This window comes from Mixophyes fleayi, chromosome 8 (genome assembly GCF_038048845.1).
Source record: "Mixophyes fleayi isolate aMixFle1 chromosome 8, aMixFle1.hap1, whole genome shotgun sequence".
Taxonomy (NCBI): Eukaryota; Metazoa; Chordata; class Amphibia; order Anura; family Limnodynastidae; genus Mixophyes; species Mixophyes fleayi.
The window spans coordinates 83777975-83796641 of record NC_134409.1 but is presented as its reverse complement, the minus strand read 5'-3'; the positions used below and the strand labels follow the sequence as shown (position 1 = coordinate 83796641).

The 18667-nt window shown below is 40.2% G+C and overlaps 1 protein-coding gene and 1 long non-coding RNA gene across 2 annotated transcripts in view; one reads left to right on the top strand and one right to left on the bottom strand.

Annotated features, from left to right (window-relative positions):
* Positions 1-3162: 3162 nt before the first annotated feature.
* On the bottom strand, positions 3163-10347 carry LOC142099398 (uncharacterized). The gene is made up of 2 exons (XR_012678533.1): positions 9996-10347; positions 3163-5333 (listed from the first exon to the last, which is right to left on the bottom strand). It is a non-coding gene; the product is annotated as an uncharacterized LOC142099398 (long non-coding RNA).
* Positions 10348-12324: 1977 nt separating this feature from the next.
* Positions 12325-18667, top strand: part of ACO2 (aconitase 2) — a 57561-nt gene continuing 51218 nt past the window's right edge. The window contains exon 1 of the mRNA XM_075182817.1: positions 12325-12431. Within this exon, the coding sequence (XP_075038918.1) occupies positions 12396-12431 (36 nt within the window). The 5' untranslated portion in view covers positions 12325-12395. The remainder of the gene's footprint in view (positions 12432-18667) is intronic.

Here is an 18667-nt window from a genome sequence, read left to right as displayed (position 1 = left end):
CAGTCTGCATTCTGGTTCCATTCCAATTACTGCATTCTGGTTTCAGTCTTGTTACAGCATTGAGTTTACAGCAATTCACTTCCAGCAATCTAGTTACTGCATTCATGTTACAGCATTCTGGTTAAAGTATTCGGGTTACAGCGATCCACTTCCAGCATTCTGGTTCCAGTATGGTCCAGTATTCTAGTTCCTGCTTGCACTCCTCTGCTAGTGTAATCACCATTCCTTTCACTACATGCAGACGAACATTATCAGGACACCCAGCCAGGTCCATGTAGTCACCAGTCCAGCTCCAGAGACACAACCCAATCTGGGTAGAGACAGATCCTCAGGTGTGACAGTCAGGCTGGGCTGGTATTGGAAACAAAGGTTGGGTTCGGCCAGAATAGTGGGAGGAATTCAAAGGAAGAACTCTGAGGTTTTTGAGGAACTGGTAGTTTAGTGGACACTGTGATTTTCTGATCTCTGAGGGTGGAGATAGTGTGGAAATCTGCAAGGTAAAATCCTAGATAAGAGTGCCACATGATGGATTACTATATTTCATATAGGCCAATATAATTACATTTCCAAAATACCGCTATCAATATAATTAGTGATCAGACATATTCATAAATAGGATGAGGAAGAAAATACCATACAATGAATAATGCTGTCTGTCATGCAGGTAATGAAAGGCAATGAGTATCAGCTCAAATCATACACTTGACCTATCTATGTTTGGTATATGTAGATTGGAAAATTTGTATTGTATTTATTAATGATAAAATTTGGTCTGTGTGACATTCCCCGGAAATTTTTTTACATTTTAGCATTATACAGGGAATATGTAAATTGTGGTTGTAAAATTGTGCAACATGCATCTCCTGTAGACTGATCCCTATAGGAGGAGAAAGGCGACAGAGTCTTTAAAAGAGGAGACCACTTACAGGATATTGTCAGACTTTTGGGAAATCAATCAATATTGATAAGCTGTCCATCTTTCAAGCCAATTTCCCTTGGTGCAGATTATACAACTGGTATGTAAATTTATACTCCGAGGGCTAGATTTACTAAACTGCGGGTTTGAAAAAGTGGAGATGTTGCCTATAGCAACCAATCAGATTATAGCTGTGATTTTGTAGAATGTACTAAATAAATGACAGCTTGAATCTGATTGGTTGCTATAGGCAACATCTCCACTTTTTCAAACCCGCAGTTTAGTAAATATACCCCTGAAACTTTGTCTTTTTTATTTTTATCATCAATAGTTTTTATTGAGATTTTTTAAGTAAATGGGGGGTACAGAAAGAAAAAAAAAAAGGGGAGGGGAAGGGGGGGGTGGAGTTCGAATACCAATACAGGATTTGCAAGTTACAGACAGTGTACAATATATAGTATTCAGTCTACTGTGGAACTTTAAACTAACTCACCAAACCTGGTCTAGGTCTTGGAAGACCCAACTTAAACACTCAATAAGGGTGCAAGAATTGGCAAAGAACCACCATTAGTAGGGGGAGGTGAAGAAGGATTATTTACTGGAGCCCCACCCCCGTCAGTCACGTAGACATGCCATTCAAACCATTTCATCAATGGGGAAGATGGTCTCATTGAATAAGGGACATCTAGTGTTTCCATTTCAAACGCATACTGGACTTTGGTTATTACCTTTGACAGAGAGGGGGGAGCGGTGCTCTCCATGCCTGGGCTATGGCGGCTCTGGCGGCAATAAGTATATGATTAAACACATAACAGGCCTGTCTCGGGACATGAGACGGATATACCTGGAGAAGGGCAATCTCGGCGGTCTGAGGAAGATCTAATCTGGTCACTCTCTTAGCCAAGTCAAATACCTGAGCCCAGAAAGAGCGCAAAACCGGGCATGTCCAAAAGATATGAAGCAAATCCCCAACCAACGAGCATTGTCTCCAGCACAGCTTAGACTGGGAGGGCCACATTTTATGAATTCTAGAGGGGGTCAGGTAAAGTCTATTAACTAGCTTGATGAACATTTCAGTGTGGTTTAAACATTTGGACATGCGAAAAGCATTTACATAGACTGCCTGCCACTGGTCCTCTGTGAGGGTTATCTGGATATCTGATTCCCACTGGAGTTGACTAGAACTCTTGGCTGTTGGCTCCGGGGAGGTGACTCCGTACCAAAAGGTGATCCCAGCTCTATTGTTTCCTTTCGTAAGTTTCGAGAGGAGTGGGGCTGGGAGGGCCTGTAGGGTCAGATTATATCCCGAGAGGGAGGATATCCAATGCCTGATTTGTAGATATTTGTAAAAATCTCTCGCAGGTATATGGAATTGGTGTTGAATTTGCGTGAAAGACATCAACCCCTGGTCATCAAATAATGATCCTAGGACTACCATCCCATTCGCTATCCACAGGGCCAGATTTACATCCGGGATCAATTTAGCCAAAGCTCTCAATGACAGGTTCTTAGTGGGAAGAGATATGGTAGGTGAGTTCTCAATCAACTTATCCCAGGCCCTCAACGAGTTACTGGCTAGCCAGGACAGGGACCCACAAGGAGGGCGCCACCGTCTAGGCAGCCAGAGTAGATCCTGCAAGGGGAAATGGGGATTGCGAGCCCTTTCCAAATCTACCCATGGCTTTGTATTGGGGGGGAGAGACCAGTCTCTAAGCTGGGCCAGAAGGCAAGCCATATGATATCTAGCCAGGTCTGGGAGAGCTAGGCCACCTCTTTGTCTAGTTGAAGACATATGAACACTAGCTATTCATGGAGGTTTGTTCTTCCAAATGTATGAGCACATGATAGAGTGTAACTTGTCCAGTATAGGTTTTGGTAAGTGCAATGGTAACGTACGGAACAGATACATTAGCTTCGGCAAAATCATCATCTTAAAGGCCGCCAGCCTACCTAGCCAGGAGACCTTGCGTCTTTTTTATTTTTAATGTTTTGGTGTCTGTTATGTCATCTTATTTTGTAACCTGTAAAGATTGTACTTTTTTGCATATTAAATCTAACATTTAGTAAGTGCTGTCCTTATTGCTCTAAATGAATTCACTGCCTGTTGTTAGAGGTGAAATCCCACCTTTGATCCTTTAAGTGAGGATATCATCAATAGCCTATCCTTGAGTCTCAGTAACTAATATTGTAACTTATGAATTGACAGCTAGCTGGGGAAATCAAATTGAATACATCTTAGCCAGGCGTAATCAAAAAGAGTTCTGGTTTATTCCACAAAGTACAATTACATTTATATTTTAGCTGTTATATTATTGCACTGCCTATAATGTGTAAATCGCCATAAACATCAGCCCCAGACATCAGCCCCCGTTAACCGCAAGCTATATGGGTAGATAGAGACACCTCCATCTACCCTGCTAAATTCTAAGAAATGGCTTAACCGCAGGTCCTAGGTGTGAAAACGTACTTCCTCTATTATCAACATCATGACATTTTTGTAAATGTCAGGTATTTCTTTTGGAAAAACTGTTACATATTTTATAGAATATATTCTAAGCATAAAATGTATCTTTTAAACTTAACATACAAAATGAAGTATATTTGGCTATATAGAATCACCAATCAATATGTCAATCTCCTTTTCACACTCCCTACTTTTATTCTTAAAAAGACAAATATACTAAAACACTAGTTCACTATGTTAATCAGACCAGGCGATGCCCTGATTAAGTGCGTCCTTTCCCCATAGGTCCTGTTACAGACCAGCTGGAGGGTAATAACCGTCCCGCATAACAAAGTTAATAGTGCACCTGCCTGACATTATTTCTAAACATATTTTTCTCTTTCCAAGTAGATTTCTTCATCCCTGTCTTCCAACGCTCTGATGTCATCATATTCTTGTTCTGGATAATTTCTTTCATATTCATTAGCTTTATTTGCTCTCTTTGTCAGGCGTTTCTTAACTCTCTTAGTGGTATATGTAAAACAACACATAAAAACTTTGGTGAGTATATAGCATAATAGAATCAATCAACAATTTTTGCGATCCATACTAATATTCCCATTATCCAACCAGCAATTCCCTTAACCAGTTCAGGGGATTCAGCCATGACCAATCTATTCCCCCATAGAACCACGGCAGTTCTTTGTGCTCTGTAGCAAACTTAGTCATAATGGCCTGTACTTCTGCAGTGTGATTTGCGACTACTTCCTCAACATTGTCTTCCTCATTAGTTATGAATGTGCAGCACATTCTACCGGTCTGGGTGTAGAGGGTCATACAGTAACCCCCTGTTTGTGCTGTCAAATAGTCCAAGACCATCCTATGTTGCAATTAAGGTAAGTAGTGTTTAACCAGCTTGGGATGTCAGTTGTTACCAAGGCTCCTATATTGTGACGGAGACAAGTGTCTTTTTCTATGTCATAGGGTAAGGGGACTCCTGGTGTGATATTGAAATGGTCCACTTTTCCTATGATTATTGGGGCTTTTCTGCATGGAAGATATCCCAAATCCCTGTATTGTGGCTTGAAGATAGTTGTCATGTTACCTCTGGTCATAGTTATTCTCCTCAGAATGGTGTGATTTGTGATCATAAAACAGAATTCTATATTTCTGCCGCTCAACTGGGCATCTATTTCTGGAGGATTTGTTATAAATTTTCTCTCTTCCTGGAGAGACAGCTGTTTCAGGGAATTGACCTTTGTGCCCAGGTTTGGTTTTATGCTTACCGCAAGTTCTATTAGGGTTATGGGAATAAATGTCCATTGGCCTCCCCCCCCTGACTCTGGGTTAGGGGAACATATCCAACAATTTGTAACATTAACCACTTGAGAGACCATGCTATGTAATCCCATCATTACATTATTTCTTTCGAGGGGTGACCTACACCACTCTTTACATCTCTCTTCTGGGGGGTCTCCACAGTACTCACAAATACACTTGAGTACCGGGGGAAGTCCATCACAAGGGTGCTTAGTCTCCCTTCGAGACAACCTATTCTCTCTTACAAGTGGGGAACCGTAGTGTCCAAGCCTATTGTAATGATCTTTGCAACTATGGGTGCATTGGGATCCGTTATGGATGCAACGTTCACATATGCATTCCTCGACCCCTATCTTTCCTCTACATTTGTTACTTTGGGCACACAGTGTTAGAGACCTAAATATAAGGAAGGAAATGATTATCAAAACTTTACTTCCCATTATCTATGGTTCTCCTCTTTGGATGGTTATCTTGGTCTTTTTGCAGTGTGAGGCGTGTATCCAAGAGTCTCTCCCGGACACCTTGACCGAAGTGAGGGTAGTCAGTAACACCTGGAATGGCCCGTCGTATCTGGGTTCCAGGGTACTTCTCACGTGTCTCTTTATGTACACCCAATCACCGATCATTAGACTGTGTGGTTCAACATCTGTAATCCTATTATCAGAAGACAAAACTTGAGAATGTATTTAAGTTAAATGTTCGGCAAGCAATTTAACATATCCTGTCATACTGCCGTGTTTGTGCTGCAATTCTTGTGGGAAATAGCAACCTGTCTTGGGTTTCTCTCCAAATAATATTTCATATGGGGAATACCCTGTCTCTTTCCCAGGTGTGGTTCTTACAGCGAACAGGGCTAGGGCTAAACACTCCACCCAGGTTTTCCCTGTCTCTTGCATTGCCTTCTGAATTTTCAACTTGAGAGTGCCATTTAGCCTTTCTATCCTGCCACTAGCTTGCGGTCGGTAAGGTACATGGAAAGCTTGTGAAATGCCTAAATCTTGCATGATATGTTGCATTACTTCTCCTGTAAAGTGGCTACCCCTGTCTGATTCTATGACTTCTGGTACCCCATATCTGCAGACTATTTCTGACATTATTTTCTTTGCTGTGGTGAGTGCGTTAGCCTTGGACACTGGCCAACTCTCCGGCCACCGGCTGAATACGTCTGTACAACACATACTCGTAAGTGCCACACTTTTGTATGTGGATATAGTCTATTTGCAGTCTTTGGAAAGGGAAATATGCGTTGGACACATGTCCCATGTTGGTCCTGGTTCGTCTTCCTGGATTATTTTCTGCACATATCCAGCATTGGTCTGTGAATGCTTTGGCTGCCACATAGAATCCTGGTGCTATCCAGAATTCTTGAACTAACTTTGTCATTTGTTCTTTTCCCTTGTGATCTGGTCCATGGGCTATTTGAACCATTGGTGAATACAGTGCTTTTGGTAAACACCACTTGCCATCCTTTTTCCATAGACCTATGCAAGATTCTTGTGCTCCCTCCGTTTTCCAAAGCTTGTGTTCTGATTCTGCTTGTTTTTGCAATTTTATGAGGATTTCCACATCAATTTCCATTTTCTCTTTTTGGACATAAATTCCCGGCCTTTTTTCCCTTACTGCTGCTTTCTTGGCTTGTTTATCTGCAAACGCATTTCCTCTCACTTCTTCAGTATCTTCTTTTGTGTGAGCTTTTGTGTTTATCACTGCCATATGTTTTGGTAGGCGTAGTGCCCTTGTCAGTCTTTGTATCAGTTCTCCATTTTTTAAGGGTTTTCCAGTTGCTGTGAGGAAGTTTCTTTGCTTCCAGATGGATGCATAGTCATGTGCCACTCCCCATGCATAGCGGGAGTCTGTGTAAATGTTCACTGTCTGTCCTTCAGGCATTTCTAGGGCTCTTATGAGTGCCATTAGTTCTGCTGCTTGCGCTGAAGTTCCTGCTGGGAGAGGTTCTGCTTCCATAACTTCTGTTGGGGAAACCACTGCATAGCCTGCATGTTTAGTCCCGTTCTCATAATAGCTGGATCCATCCGTGAAAAATAAAAAATCTGGATTAGCTATTGGGTTCTCTTCTATCTCCCAGTCTGGTTTTATTTCTTGTTCCATCATTGATATACAATCGTGAGGTGCTTTATGTTGTTCCCCTTTTTCGCTTCCTTCCTTCCCTCCTTTTGAACCGTCCGGTTCATCTTCATCTTCGGTTGGCAATAGAGTGGCAGGGTTCAGTACTGTGCATCTCTTGATGGTGACGTTGCTTGCAGATAATAAGGCTACTTCATACTTAGTGAGTCTGGCAGTGCTGAGGTGCCTTGTAGATGCTTGCTGCAGTATTTCAGTTACTGCATGGGGTACCTGGATTGTCAATGCATGATCCAGTACTACATCAGCGCATTTATCCTTCAATGTTGCCGCAGCCGCCACTGACCTTATGCAGGATGGAGAACTCTTCATGACTCCATCTAATGTTGTGGAGTAATATGCAACTGGTCTTTGTTTTTTAATGTGTTCTTCTGTAAGTACCCCCATAGCATGTCCCTTTTTCTCATGGCAAAACAGCGTGAAGGATTTGTCAAAAACCGGTAGTCCTAGTGCTGGGGCTGAACACACAGTTTCCTTAATCTTGTCCACTGCTTCCTGTTGTGCTTGTAGTCCTTCTGGGGTATTACCTGACGTTTTCTTGATAGCATCATACAAGTGCTGCATTAGGGCTGATGCCCCCAGTATCCAATCCCTCACGTATGATGTCAGGCCCAGAAATGCCCCTTTTTCTTTCAAAGTCTTTGGGAAAGGAGCTTCTAGTATTGCCCTTATTCTTTCCATTGTAAGATGTCTTGTTCCTTGTGAGATGCAATGTCCCAAAAAGATGACCTTTTCCTTGACATATTGTAGTTTACTTTGGGATACCCTACAATCTTCTTCTGCTAAAAACTTGAGAAGCAATATAGTTTCTTCTTCACATTTCTGTTTAGAAGTGGTGGCAATTAATAGGTCATCTATGTACTGCAGTAGCTGTGTATCTTGGGGGTAGATGGGTCCCCATTTTTCTTCTCTTGCCACTTTTTATATTGTCGACAGTCTCTCTTCATGTGACCAGTTTTCTGGCACCAAAAACACTGTCCAGAGATTGGACTTACGAATCTTCTTGTTTCTTCTCGTGGTGTATACTTTTTCTTTGTTTCGGTCACCACATACACTTGTTTAGGTTTGGCTGCTTTTCTTTCCTTTTCTTGATCTTCAAGGGCTTCCACTATTTCCATAAACTGATCCACAGGTGTGGTCTTGTAGGCTGGAGTACTCATCATTAGTTTTTGTTTTATCAGTGGTCGCATGCCCTCTAGTGCTGTTTTCTTGACCATTCGTAGTCCAACCGCAGCTTCAGGGTCCATCCCTTTGTTACGTATCTGGGTGACTATCTTATAGTAGTAGTCTCTAAAGGGTCTGTCTCCCTGCGGACCCACATCTTCAGGGTGTCTTTCATTTCTTTCATGACACCATCTGCGTAGCCGATTAACGAATTGGACTCCACTGTTTTCTGTCTTCTTTTCATTATCGTTTACCGCAACAATTTTCCCATGATACTCGGTTACAGCATGTATTCCCATGTTCTCAATGGCTCTCAGGTCTCCCAGTGTAAGTTTGTTTTTACAGAGTTGTGACATATCTAGCCAAGCAGCAGCATGTAAGGTACACATAGTTTGCATATAAGTCCCAAACTGGCCAGGGGATTTGTAGGGGTCTGGACAGTCTTTCAAGATTGCATTGACTTCCATAACTGAAAAGGGTGTGTGTTGTTCTCTTGTCAGGAATTGTGAATGAAATACCCCTGGGTCGTTCGCATCCACCAATTGCCCTCCGCGGGGGTTGGCATAGGAAAATGTACGTACTGGATACATTTGAAGGGTGCCTGTATTATCTTGTGCATAAAACATGGTTTGTATCCCCGCTGTTGTTATATCTGTGGGGTTGTCTTTTCTCCGGGTTTCTGCCCTTGTTTCTTCCTTTAATCCTTTTGGGTTATAATCTTCTAGTCTGGTTAACATACGTGGGAGGGTTTATAGGGCATGCGGGGCATTTTCCTTCTTGGTCCGTTTGACTTGTGCATTTTGGACATGTCATTATGATTGGATATCTGGGTAACGGAGGCACAGCTGGTGGGTCATTTGGCTGGTCAACAGTAACTGCCTATTGATACGGAGGGGGTCTATAATCATTAGTGATTGAGGATGTGGCTAGACAGACAGTCATTTGGTTTGCTTCTTCGTCCTGTTTTTTCATTCTAAGTTCCTCTTCCCACTTCTCACTAGCCATTACCCAAATGTGAACTAAATCTCCTTTATTTTTTCTTTTTAACCAGTCAAAGTTACATTTTCTAAAGTCTTTCCATTTTGTAGAATTAAATTCTCCTTCTGGGGAAATCCTCCTCTTTTAAGTATCTTTCCTATTCCCTTCACTGCATGTGGACCAACCTTTTCCTTGACTATTTCGACAAGGGTGCGTCCACCCTTGCCATTAGAGGCTCCCATTCTATCCTTTCTCAATTTATTAATACTTTCCCTATTCCTTTAAAAAGAGTTTTGTTATAGGCAATCAACACTTCTGTTATGTATTAATTATTGAAGTGAATGGGTCACAACAATTTTTATCCTCTAATTACTTTTAGTTATAAATCCATATAACTGTCGCAGAACGTTATATTAGCTCTGCTTCACATGCGTCAATCAGGTGGTCCACTAACTCTGTGTAGTGAATTGAATAGGGAGAAAAGAATCTGTCTGGCTCTGGTTCGTTAATTATTTGATGGAGACTTTTTCCTTCTCTGAGGTTTACTGACCTGTGATATCCAGTTGTCAAAATGGCTGAAATAGTAGTTTTGTTTTTTCCCCAAACCCTCCTTCTATGACAATCAGTTTTTTAAATCCAAAAGGTTCTTTCACTGATTTTGTTACAAAATAAAATAAAGCGGCAGTTCTACCATGTACAAACCCTTTTAAACTTCCTACACAACAATTACAACCGTATGTATTTTCCTTGTTTATAAAGGCATCCTCTAAAATATTAAAGGCTTCAGTCATTTATATAATATTATCTTTGTAATATAGTTGACCATACAATTTGACTATTGAATAACAATTGTTTTTCCTTATCAATTCATCAATAATATATGACAACAGTAAATACAGATAATCTTAGTCACTTTTACTCTTATACTGAGACAAGGAGGCGCTTGGATTTGAAAGAAAAACTAAATGTCTGACAGGAATCTAAAGACACGTCAAGTAACAATTGGCGAAAATGGCTAATCAATATGTTACTTACCGCGGTTATAGACGTCGTTGATATTCCCAGTCAGAACCGTCCTTGTTCTTCAATCCAATCACTTGGCCTCCCGGTTTTTTTTTCGGCACCAAGAAATGTTAGAAGTGAAATCCCACCCTTGATCCTTTGAGGATATCATCAATAGCCTATCCTTGAGTCTTAGTAACTAATATTGTAACTTATGAATTGACAGCTAGCTGGGGAAATTAATTTGAATACATCTTAGCCAGGCGTAATCAAAAAGAGTTCTGGTTTATTCCACAAAGTACAATTACATTTATATTTTAGCTGTTATATTATTGCACTGCCTATAATGCGTAAATCGTCACAAACATCAGCCCCAGACATTAGCCCCCGCAAGCTATATAGGTAGATAGAGACACCTCCATCTACCCTGCTAAATTCTAAGAAATGGCTTAACCGCAGGTCCTAGGTGTGAAAACGTACTTCCTCTATAATCAACACCATGTCATTTTTGTAAATGTCAGGTATTTCTTTTGTAAAAGCTGTTACATATTTTATAGAATATATTCTAAGCATAAAATGTATCTTTTAAACTTAACATACAAAATGGAGTATATTTGGCTATATAGAATCACCAATCAATATGTCAATCTACTTGTCACAATGTTTAGAAGAGGTCGATTGCCTGTCTGTGTTAACCCTTTAAATATCAGTGTGGGAAGTGTTAACTTTTTTTTAGCTACTAGAGAGCAGAGTGTACACAATTGAGTAATTAAGTCATAGGCATTCTACGGGCCTTATACATAGATTACGGCAGTTGAGAAGTGTGACTGGTTCACTTATAAGTAATTTATGGCATAAATTTATTTAAAGGAAATAGTATGGAGCGCTTATTTATATAATTGCAAATGCACTTATTTTTTATATTGTGTATATTTTGGTATAGGAAATCTTTATTTCTGAGACCAGGGGAGAAAATTCATTTTTTTCTGTTTTAACCGTGCTACAGGAAAAGCATTATTTCTGATTTATATATCTGATATAATAAGCCTTTGTTTAGGAAGTCTTTTGTGTATCTTGGTGTAAGGAAATGCCTTATTTGGGGTTTTGCAACTATTCTTGAGGAATTCTTTTCTTTGGAGGAAATGTGTATTCTGCAACTGTTGGAAGAAAGGACCCATGTTAACTAGACATTTTGATGTGTGAGAGTCTAGCACGTGAAGGCATGGGAAGATTTAATTAGACTGCTGTTAGATTTTCTCTGTGTCTGAAACAAGATCCAGGAAATCCCAGCAAGTGTTAGGATATCACAGATTTCTGCCCCCTGACCAGTGCGACAGGCCAGGGGAACTCCATCCACAGCAACACTGTTCTATAGGAAGAGGTCAGGAGTACCAGCCCAGGTGCACCAGTAATGGGGTACATTAGCAGCATCAGTTATCCAGAAGTCCAGTTCTGGATGTCCAGTGGTGGCAGCACTTGTAAGCCCCTCCTACTGCGGTGAGAGGGCGCATTTAGGATAATGAAAGGGAATGGTGGCAAAGTAAGCGCAGCCGGGTCCCAGCAACAACAGACAGGGTGGCATAGGGCGGCCCATCCTGTCACAAGGAGATTTGTGGAAGTCTGTGCCTGTGATGGGGACGGGATCAGTTAGAGCTGTAACTTTAGTAAACTTCCAAGTCATGAGTGTGCATATTGCAGTTTGTGACTGGTAAAGGTAGTCAGGAGAGGTTTCCTGACAAAACAGAGGCGCAGGCAGAGGTGGGTTTCCCTGACAGTGCCACCTGTTTTCATGCAATAACCTGTGTTGGGCCAGACTAAAAACTATTGCAATTTGTGATCAGGACCACCTTTAGTGTTAATCTAAGGTGAAATCAGTGGATCAACTTGATTTAATCCTTTAAAAATAACGTTTTCTAAATAAGAAGCTGGAGCGCGAATAAGAAGCTAACTTCAGCCTTCAAATGTAGTAAATGTAGTAATTAGTAGGTCAATTTTTAAATATAGGCATAGTCAAATCTTAAAAAACGGGGACTGTCCATGGAAATGTGTGACACTTGCCAAGCATGCTGTACAGTGAGCTGCTGACCCCTGGCTGCGACACAAGGGCACGTGTGGTCACCTTCATGTGGTAAAGTCACTCATGGACATACTTGCAGGGAGTTGCGCGTATGTTGCGGAATAGAAAAATACAAACAAAAGTTGTATTAAATTTCCTACAAATAAAATGACCTTACAGTGTAGTTCAGTATATAGTATTAGTTTATTTCATATATTTTAGTATACTTTCTGTGTGTTATCCCGTGTCATTTATCTGACAGGTCCTTCTTTCTCTCCTCCCACTTGTCGTCATCCTCTCCACCCATTCTCCACTCTGTATAAGAGCTATGGCTGTGACATCACGTTCATGTGACCTCATCTTTGTCAGTGAACAAAATGGCGCCTTACTGTGTCCTAGCAGGCCGGTTACAGGTGAGCGGGCAGATAGCGGGTGACATTCCATATCATGTTATGCGGCAGTGAGAGAGTTTAGGCCTTAACGAAGAACGCGAAATGTGTTGGTTGTGTTGCGGTATATGGAGCCGCTGTGTTGTTTCTGTTACTATAAGGTCTGGATGTCCTTTACATATAGGTGACCCGACTCATGTCTCCATGGCAACGGGCATCTGACAGTTGCTTATAGAAAGATGTTAAATGCATTGTGCCTGTGGCTTTCCAGTGTTAATAAGCTGTCTTCTATTCTCTGCAATGTTCAAGGTGACCCCAAGGTGACAGCAGTATGTAGCTTTTTGTAGTGTAGGACTTCCCTGACCGTGCCATAAATGTCCATTAAAACTCTCTTCTCTAAAACCCACGAGAAAGCAAGTAGTTATGTTGTAAATATAAATATAGACAGCACCCTGTTTAGAGGTTGCTTTCACCCTATCTTTAAACTTGTTTTGAAGGAAAAAAGGGAACGTTTTGTTGACAGTGTGCAGAAAATGATATTCACATATGTGTAATATTCATTATTTCAAAACCCAAAACATTGTTCCCCAGAAGTCTCAATATGCAGGCTTGTTCTGTACTGGCAAGTACACTAATTAAACTTATCATAGTATAGTTTCCATATTCCATCTTCTGTACTTTATTTACCCTTAAATATATTTGTAGAAAATATAGTAGTTAAATTCTAGTATATAATCTAAAACTGAACAATAATAAATAGGTTCACAAACATAATGTGGGTCCTCTTGCAAATAAAATTTAAAAAAGCAAACAAACTTTTGTTCCAAATCAAAAAGTTTGCTGGGGATTATATGTAAGTTATGTGTAATTCTGGAAATATTGCCCCAAGGTCTTGGAAGGGGGACTTTATTGTTGGTTGTAAGGGTTCAGACCTGAAAAGCAATCTTGCAATTGTGGCCAATCAAGAAGAGTCATTAATACCTCTATAGGAAAAATTTATTTCATGTTTTTTCAAATGAATTGCTTAGAGACAACTCTTACTAGAGAAAAATGAGCACAAAATGTCCTCAATATGATAATTACAGTAACACCTTACCCAGGGTCACAAAAAGTGATATTCAGAGATGTCTCTAACATACTACTTAACTTAGCTGGATGTTCCTCCTATTCAATTTTGATGCTATTGAGGTCCCACTACTCATTCCTCATTTGATGCTACTGCACTTTGGCTACGTTATTATAATATAACATAACAATATTATAAATAAATATAAGCACACATTTTTCTCAACATGTTACTAGCCTAATTGAAATCTTTGAGCACTTATGAGGAATTCTGTTAAACACTGTTTAGGATTTAATTGGTTAATGTCTAATTTACGACCGTTGTCGTGCAATTTTGTACATTAAATACTGGTAAATGAGACCTTTCAATATCTGTGGACATATTGCTGAGATTCATAGGTAACTGTATAATAAATTAATGCTACTGAGTAACTCTGTTAAATATAGTTATGCTCATTGTTCTATGACTCAATACATCAATAGAATTATATTTTGATAAAAGAAACTGCTAAGAATTCCAGTATTGCATAATTCAACATTAATTGCTTTCTGATTGCTGTATACTTAAATTTGACTCTCGCATTATATTTTTTTTACATTATTGCATCTCTTGCTTTTTTGAATGTCAAGAAGCCAATATATCAAATGCATTTAGTAGTTGTAAAAGGTGTTAAAGATTTATAACAAATGTATCTGCAATATTTAGCTATGGATGTTGATTTTATAAAGTTGAGACTCCTGCACATAATGTAGTTCAGTGTTTGATCCTTTACATTCCACATGCAGTGGCTCAACCACTGGAAGGAGCAAATTGGCACGCATATCCCAGTGTAATATTCTTTGTGCTCTTTCCTCATATGTGGTCTGTACAGAACGCATTATACCGGAAAAAAAAGTCACATGCACCTGTTAACTCAGTGGTACATTCCTCCAAATCTATTGCAGAGATAATGATTTCTATACACTTAAGTTTCTGTTGTGTGTGGCATGGAGCAGAAATAAACCCATGTGAACTAGCCCTAAGTGATGTGAAGTCCATCACACAGACAAGATGCACAGTACAGAAAAATCACTTTCATTTACGTAGGCTAAATTGTACACATATAATTGCTCTTGTAGTTTCTCATTGGGGCATTCCATAAGAAGATGAACCTGACCATTGTTTTTTCAGAATCATTATCAAGGTTCACTTTTTAATTATTTTGTTAATTCCTCAAATTTAATATTGCATAAATGAAAAATAATTTTGCAGCAACATTTATTGTCTTAAATCATGGTAGAAATACATATGTTTGTAGCTGTCTACTGAAGAAGTTTTGTTTCTAAAGTTGCCATTATTACATATGCATCAGCTATTTATAATGTTAGTGAGTCTCAATAAGTGTTTACTTCAAGATTCATCTGAGGATTTGCTTGAAAAGACAAGTTTATATATAATATTTAACTTGCAAAAAAAAAGAGTGCCCGTGACACAAACCATACTAAATTTTTGTAGTGAGATAATGGTTTTGAATTTATTTGTGTGATCCTACAAATGAAGAATGCATGACAGGTAAATACAGATCTCCAAACATTAATTTCTGATGGTGTAGACACATAGGAACATTAGCTGAAAGCAATGGAAAGAAATTGATTGTTGCCCCAAACTAGTTGAGACTGAAGGCTCACTTGAAGATGGTATTGCTGAGTTAACTTCAATTGCTTCCATTCAAAAATCATTTTTATGTTAAAAGAATTCGGTCTCAAACATTCACTGACATGATTGAAAATCTAAAGAAAGGCGAGGCTGTACTCCAAATTGATTTTGTGGCAAATTTCTCTGCAATGACCCAAGATGCAATACAGTCAGTGGATTGGAACCACAATCTGGTCACTATATTTACTGCTTGTGCATGGCTTTTAAGGGAAGAAAAACATCCCTTTGCAATGGTCAGTGGTTGTCTTGCCCACAACAAGTATGCTGTATTTGCCTAGCTGAAAAAAATTGTACCTTCAATGAAAAATTAGATTCATTTACTAAACAAGATATTTTCTGATGGAGAAGCAGAACCCCAATTTAAGAATAGATTTACAATATCGATCTTTGTTTTATGAAAGAGGACTTCTGTGTGGAGGGACAATGGTACTTCTTTGCCACATCTCATGGCAAAGGGGTGGTTTATGGGATAGTAGCTGTAGTAAAATGTGCTGTATGGAGCCAAGTAAAACAGTGCAGATTTCAGGTTGAGAGTTCTGTATACCTTCTGAAGAAAACAAGGAAATGATAGGTCAAAGATGGAAAGCTGTAATTTATATTGATGGCGTACAATCACTATCTGCAGGGCCATGACAGACTGACTTTGATTGTTGGGCAAACTTTTCAGTCTGTGCAAAAAAAGGTTCAAAGTTTTCAAACTGTGAATCTCCCAAGTGTACTCTGATTCTGAACCTGACAGTCCCGATGATCGTACCTCCCGACTGGAAGTTATTCAAACACAGCCATGTAACAGAAGGACACTTATGCTGGTAAAGTTCAAAATGTCTTCCAGAAAGACTGCTTACTACAGATATGTTGGCATTGCACAGAGCTCCTGTGAAGATGACTGTTCAGTGAAAATAATGTTTTTGAAGGTTGTTGGGGGGAGGGGGGGGAATAAACTGTTCAAACAAAGAAAAATTATATTAATTTTGATCAGATTCCTGCAGTGTTAATTACACCAGATCTTAAAAGAGTTAGGTGGTATTTTTTATTAGTTTCCTGCTATGGTAGATGTGTTTTGTCGAAGTCGTATAATTGGATGAACGAAAGTATATTTGTTGATGTTTTATTGGTCAATTGCATTCAGTATGCCACGCTACACGTGGCATACGGCGATCGCAAGGTAAAATCCGCACGTACACACTCGCATTACAACATTTAGTTATTTATATAATTCATATTGGTTCCGTTACACAGTAATTTATGGGCAGATAGTATTTAGTTTATTATTAGTTTATATAATATGATTAGATGTACACTTCAGTGTTCTTTAAGGTTCAGGTTATAGGAAAGGTGTCATGTCTAGTATCATATTAAACCCCCATTCATCAGCAGCTGTCCGGTTCATTCGGCGAAGAGATAGCACATTGCATACTCTAGTTATTGTTATTAGGGAATAAACCTTTAATAATGATGCTGACTATGAAATGCTAATGATTCACAATTATCCCTGAGGAAGCCTCATTGTATGAGGGGAAACGCGTTGGATATAACATCTTCGAAACTGACAACATCATCCAAAGTAAGGAAGGACTTATGTGAGACCGTACAACTAGGAACACATTATTTCCAGCACAAAAGCGGAACTATCAAATTACATCTGAGTTCCCCGCCGGACTGAACACAACAACACGTGCATGCGCCAACTAAGTCCTGTTGCAGGAGAAAGCACAGCCGGAGCTCTCGCTGCAGGCATTGGAATAAAGTAACGAGGACTCGCTGGATTCAAACCAACAATCGTAAGCCTATCCATTATAACACATCTAATGATGGAAATAGTACATTGGATTGACTATTGACGGAGAGTGAAAATATGGTTTTATAAAGACTTGAATATTTTATGATCAGGAATGTTTTAACTGCAGCAACGTACACCAGAGATCTTAACCAGGTCACAGTAGAACATAGTTTATAGATACTCTGGCCAGAGATATACAAGTGTGTATAGCAATAAACAATAGATTTACCCGATGTGTGTTAGGTCCTCTTTTTTTCTAAGTGGTGGAGCTCTGAGGAAAAACTTTATAATTTGCATCATCCATAAATGTGAGAGAGAGCATTTAGACCCTCCAGGGCAGCACCCCACTCCAACAAGGAAAAAATCTGAATAAATAGACAGCGCTTGGGATTTTTACCTATGAAATGCTAATGGACTGGTTGTAACTGGAGTCGTGGCGGGAAGAAAGGAGCCCATCCCCTGGAGAGATGACCCCCACCTTTGGATTCTTTAGTTTGAACTAGCCTATGACCTGTTTACCCTGAACCCACCTGAAGTCTGGACCTATAGAAGCAAGCCACGTCATCTCTATTGTTCACTCTGTTGAGCTTGTGATTTCACTGCTTTTTTGATTTCAAGTGCTGTTTTTGTTTAAAGTGTGGAGTTGAATCCAGGAAGGGGTTTAATCTGGTAAGTGGCTAGCAAAGGTTAGTACTCTCAAGTTGACTGTAGGCTATAAGAAGTTAGGTTAGCCATAATAAGATGAGTAGTAGCAGGCTTGATGATCTCACTCAATGCATATCTTGTCATATGTATGCACACTTGGAGCAAGTGTTCCAAGGTTTATACCTCTGTGAGAAATGTGAGCAATTGGTCTCTTTGGAAGCCCAGGTAACTGATCTAAAGCAGACCATTGCAACATTGAGAGACATTGCCAACCTGGAGCAGAGTTTACAGCTCACCGTTGATGCGTTATCTGAGCAGGGTGGAGCAGAGACAGAGGAGGATGCACAGGTAGGCAGCTGGGTAACAGTTACTAGGGGTAGCAGAGGGAGGAAGAGGCAGGCCAGTTCTGAGCTAGGCAATCCCAGCAGATTTGCCAGATTGGATGAAGATACTGTGGAAGGCAGTTCAGAATTGGTAGAGTTGGATGACACTGCTTCCTCTAGCAACCAGGCGAATGGTCTCTCCAGCAAAGAGGGGACCATAGTTACTCAGGGACCCAGGCAGATTGTGGTGGTAGGGGATTCAATTATTAGGAAGGTAGATAGGGCAATCTGTTACCGGGACCGTGCATGCCGAACAGTGTGTTGTCTCCCGGGTGCTCGGGCTCGGCATATTGCGGATCGGGTGGACAGATTGTTGGGAGGGGCTGGGAATGACCCAGCGGTTTTGGTGCATGTTGGCACCAATGACCGAGTTAGAGGAAGAAGGGGTGTCCTAAAGAATGATTTCAGGGACATAGGTCGCAAACTTAAGGCAAGGACATCCAAGGTAGTATTTTCGGAAATACTACCTGTGCCACGCGCTAGTCCAGGGAGGCAGCAGGAGATTAGGGAGGTTAATGCGTGGCTAAAAGATTGGTGTAGGAAGGAGGGTTTTGGATTCTTAGAGCACTGGGCTGATTTCTCGGTCAGTTGCCATCTTTATTGTCGTGATGGATTGCACCTGAATGAGGAGGGGGCTGCAGTGCTAGGGGAGAGGATGGTTAGAAGGTTGGAGGAGATTTTAAACTAGGCT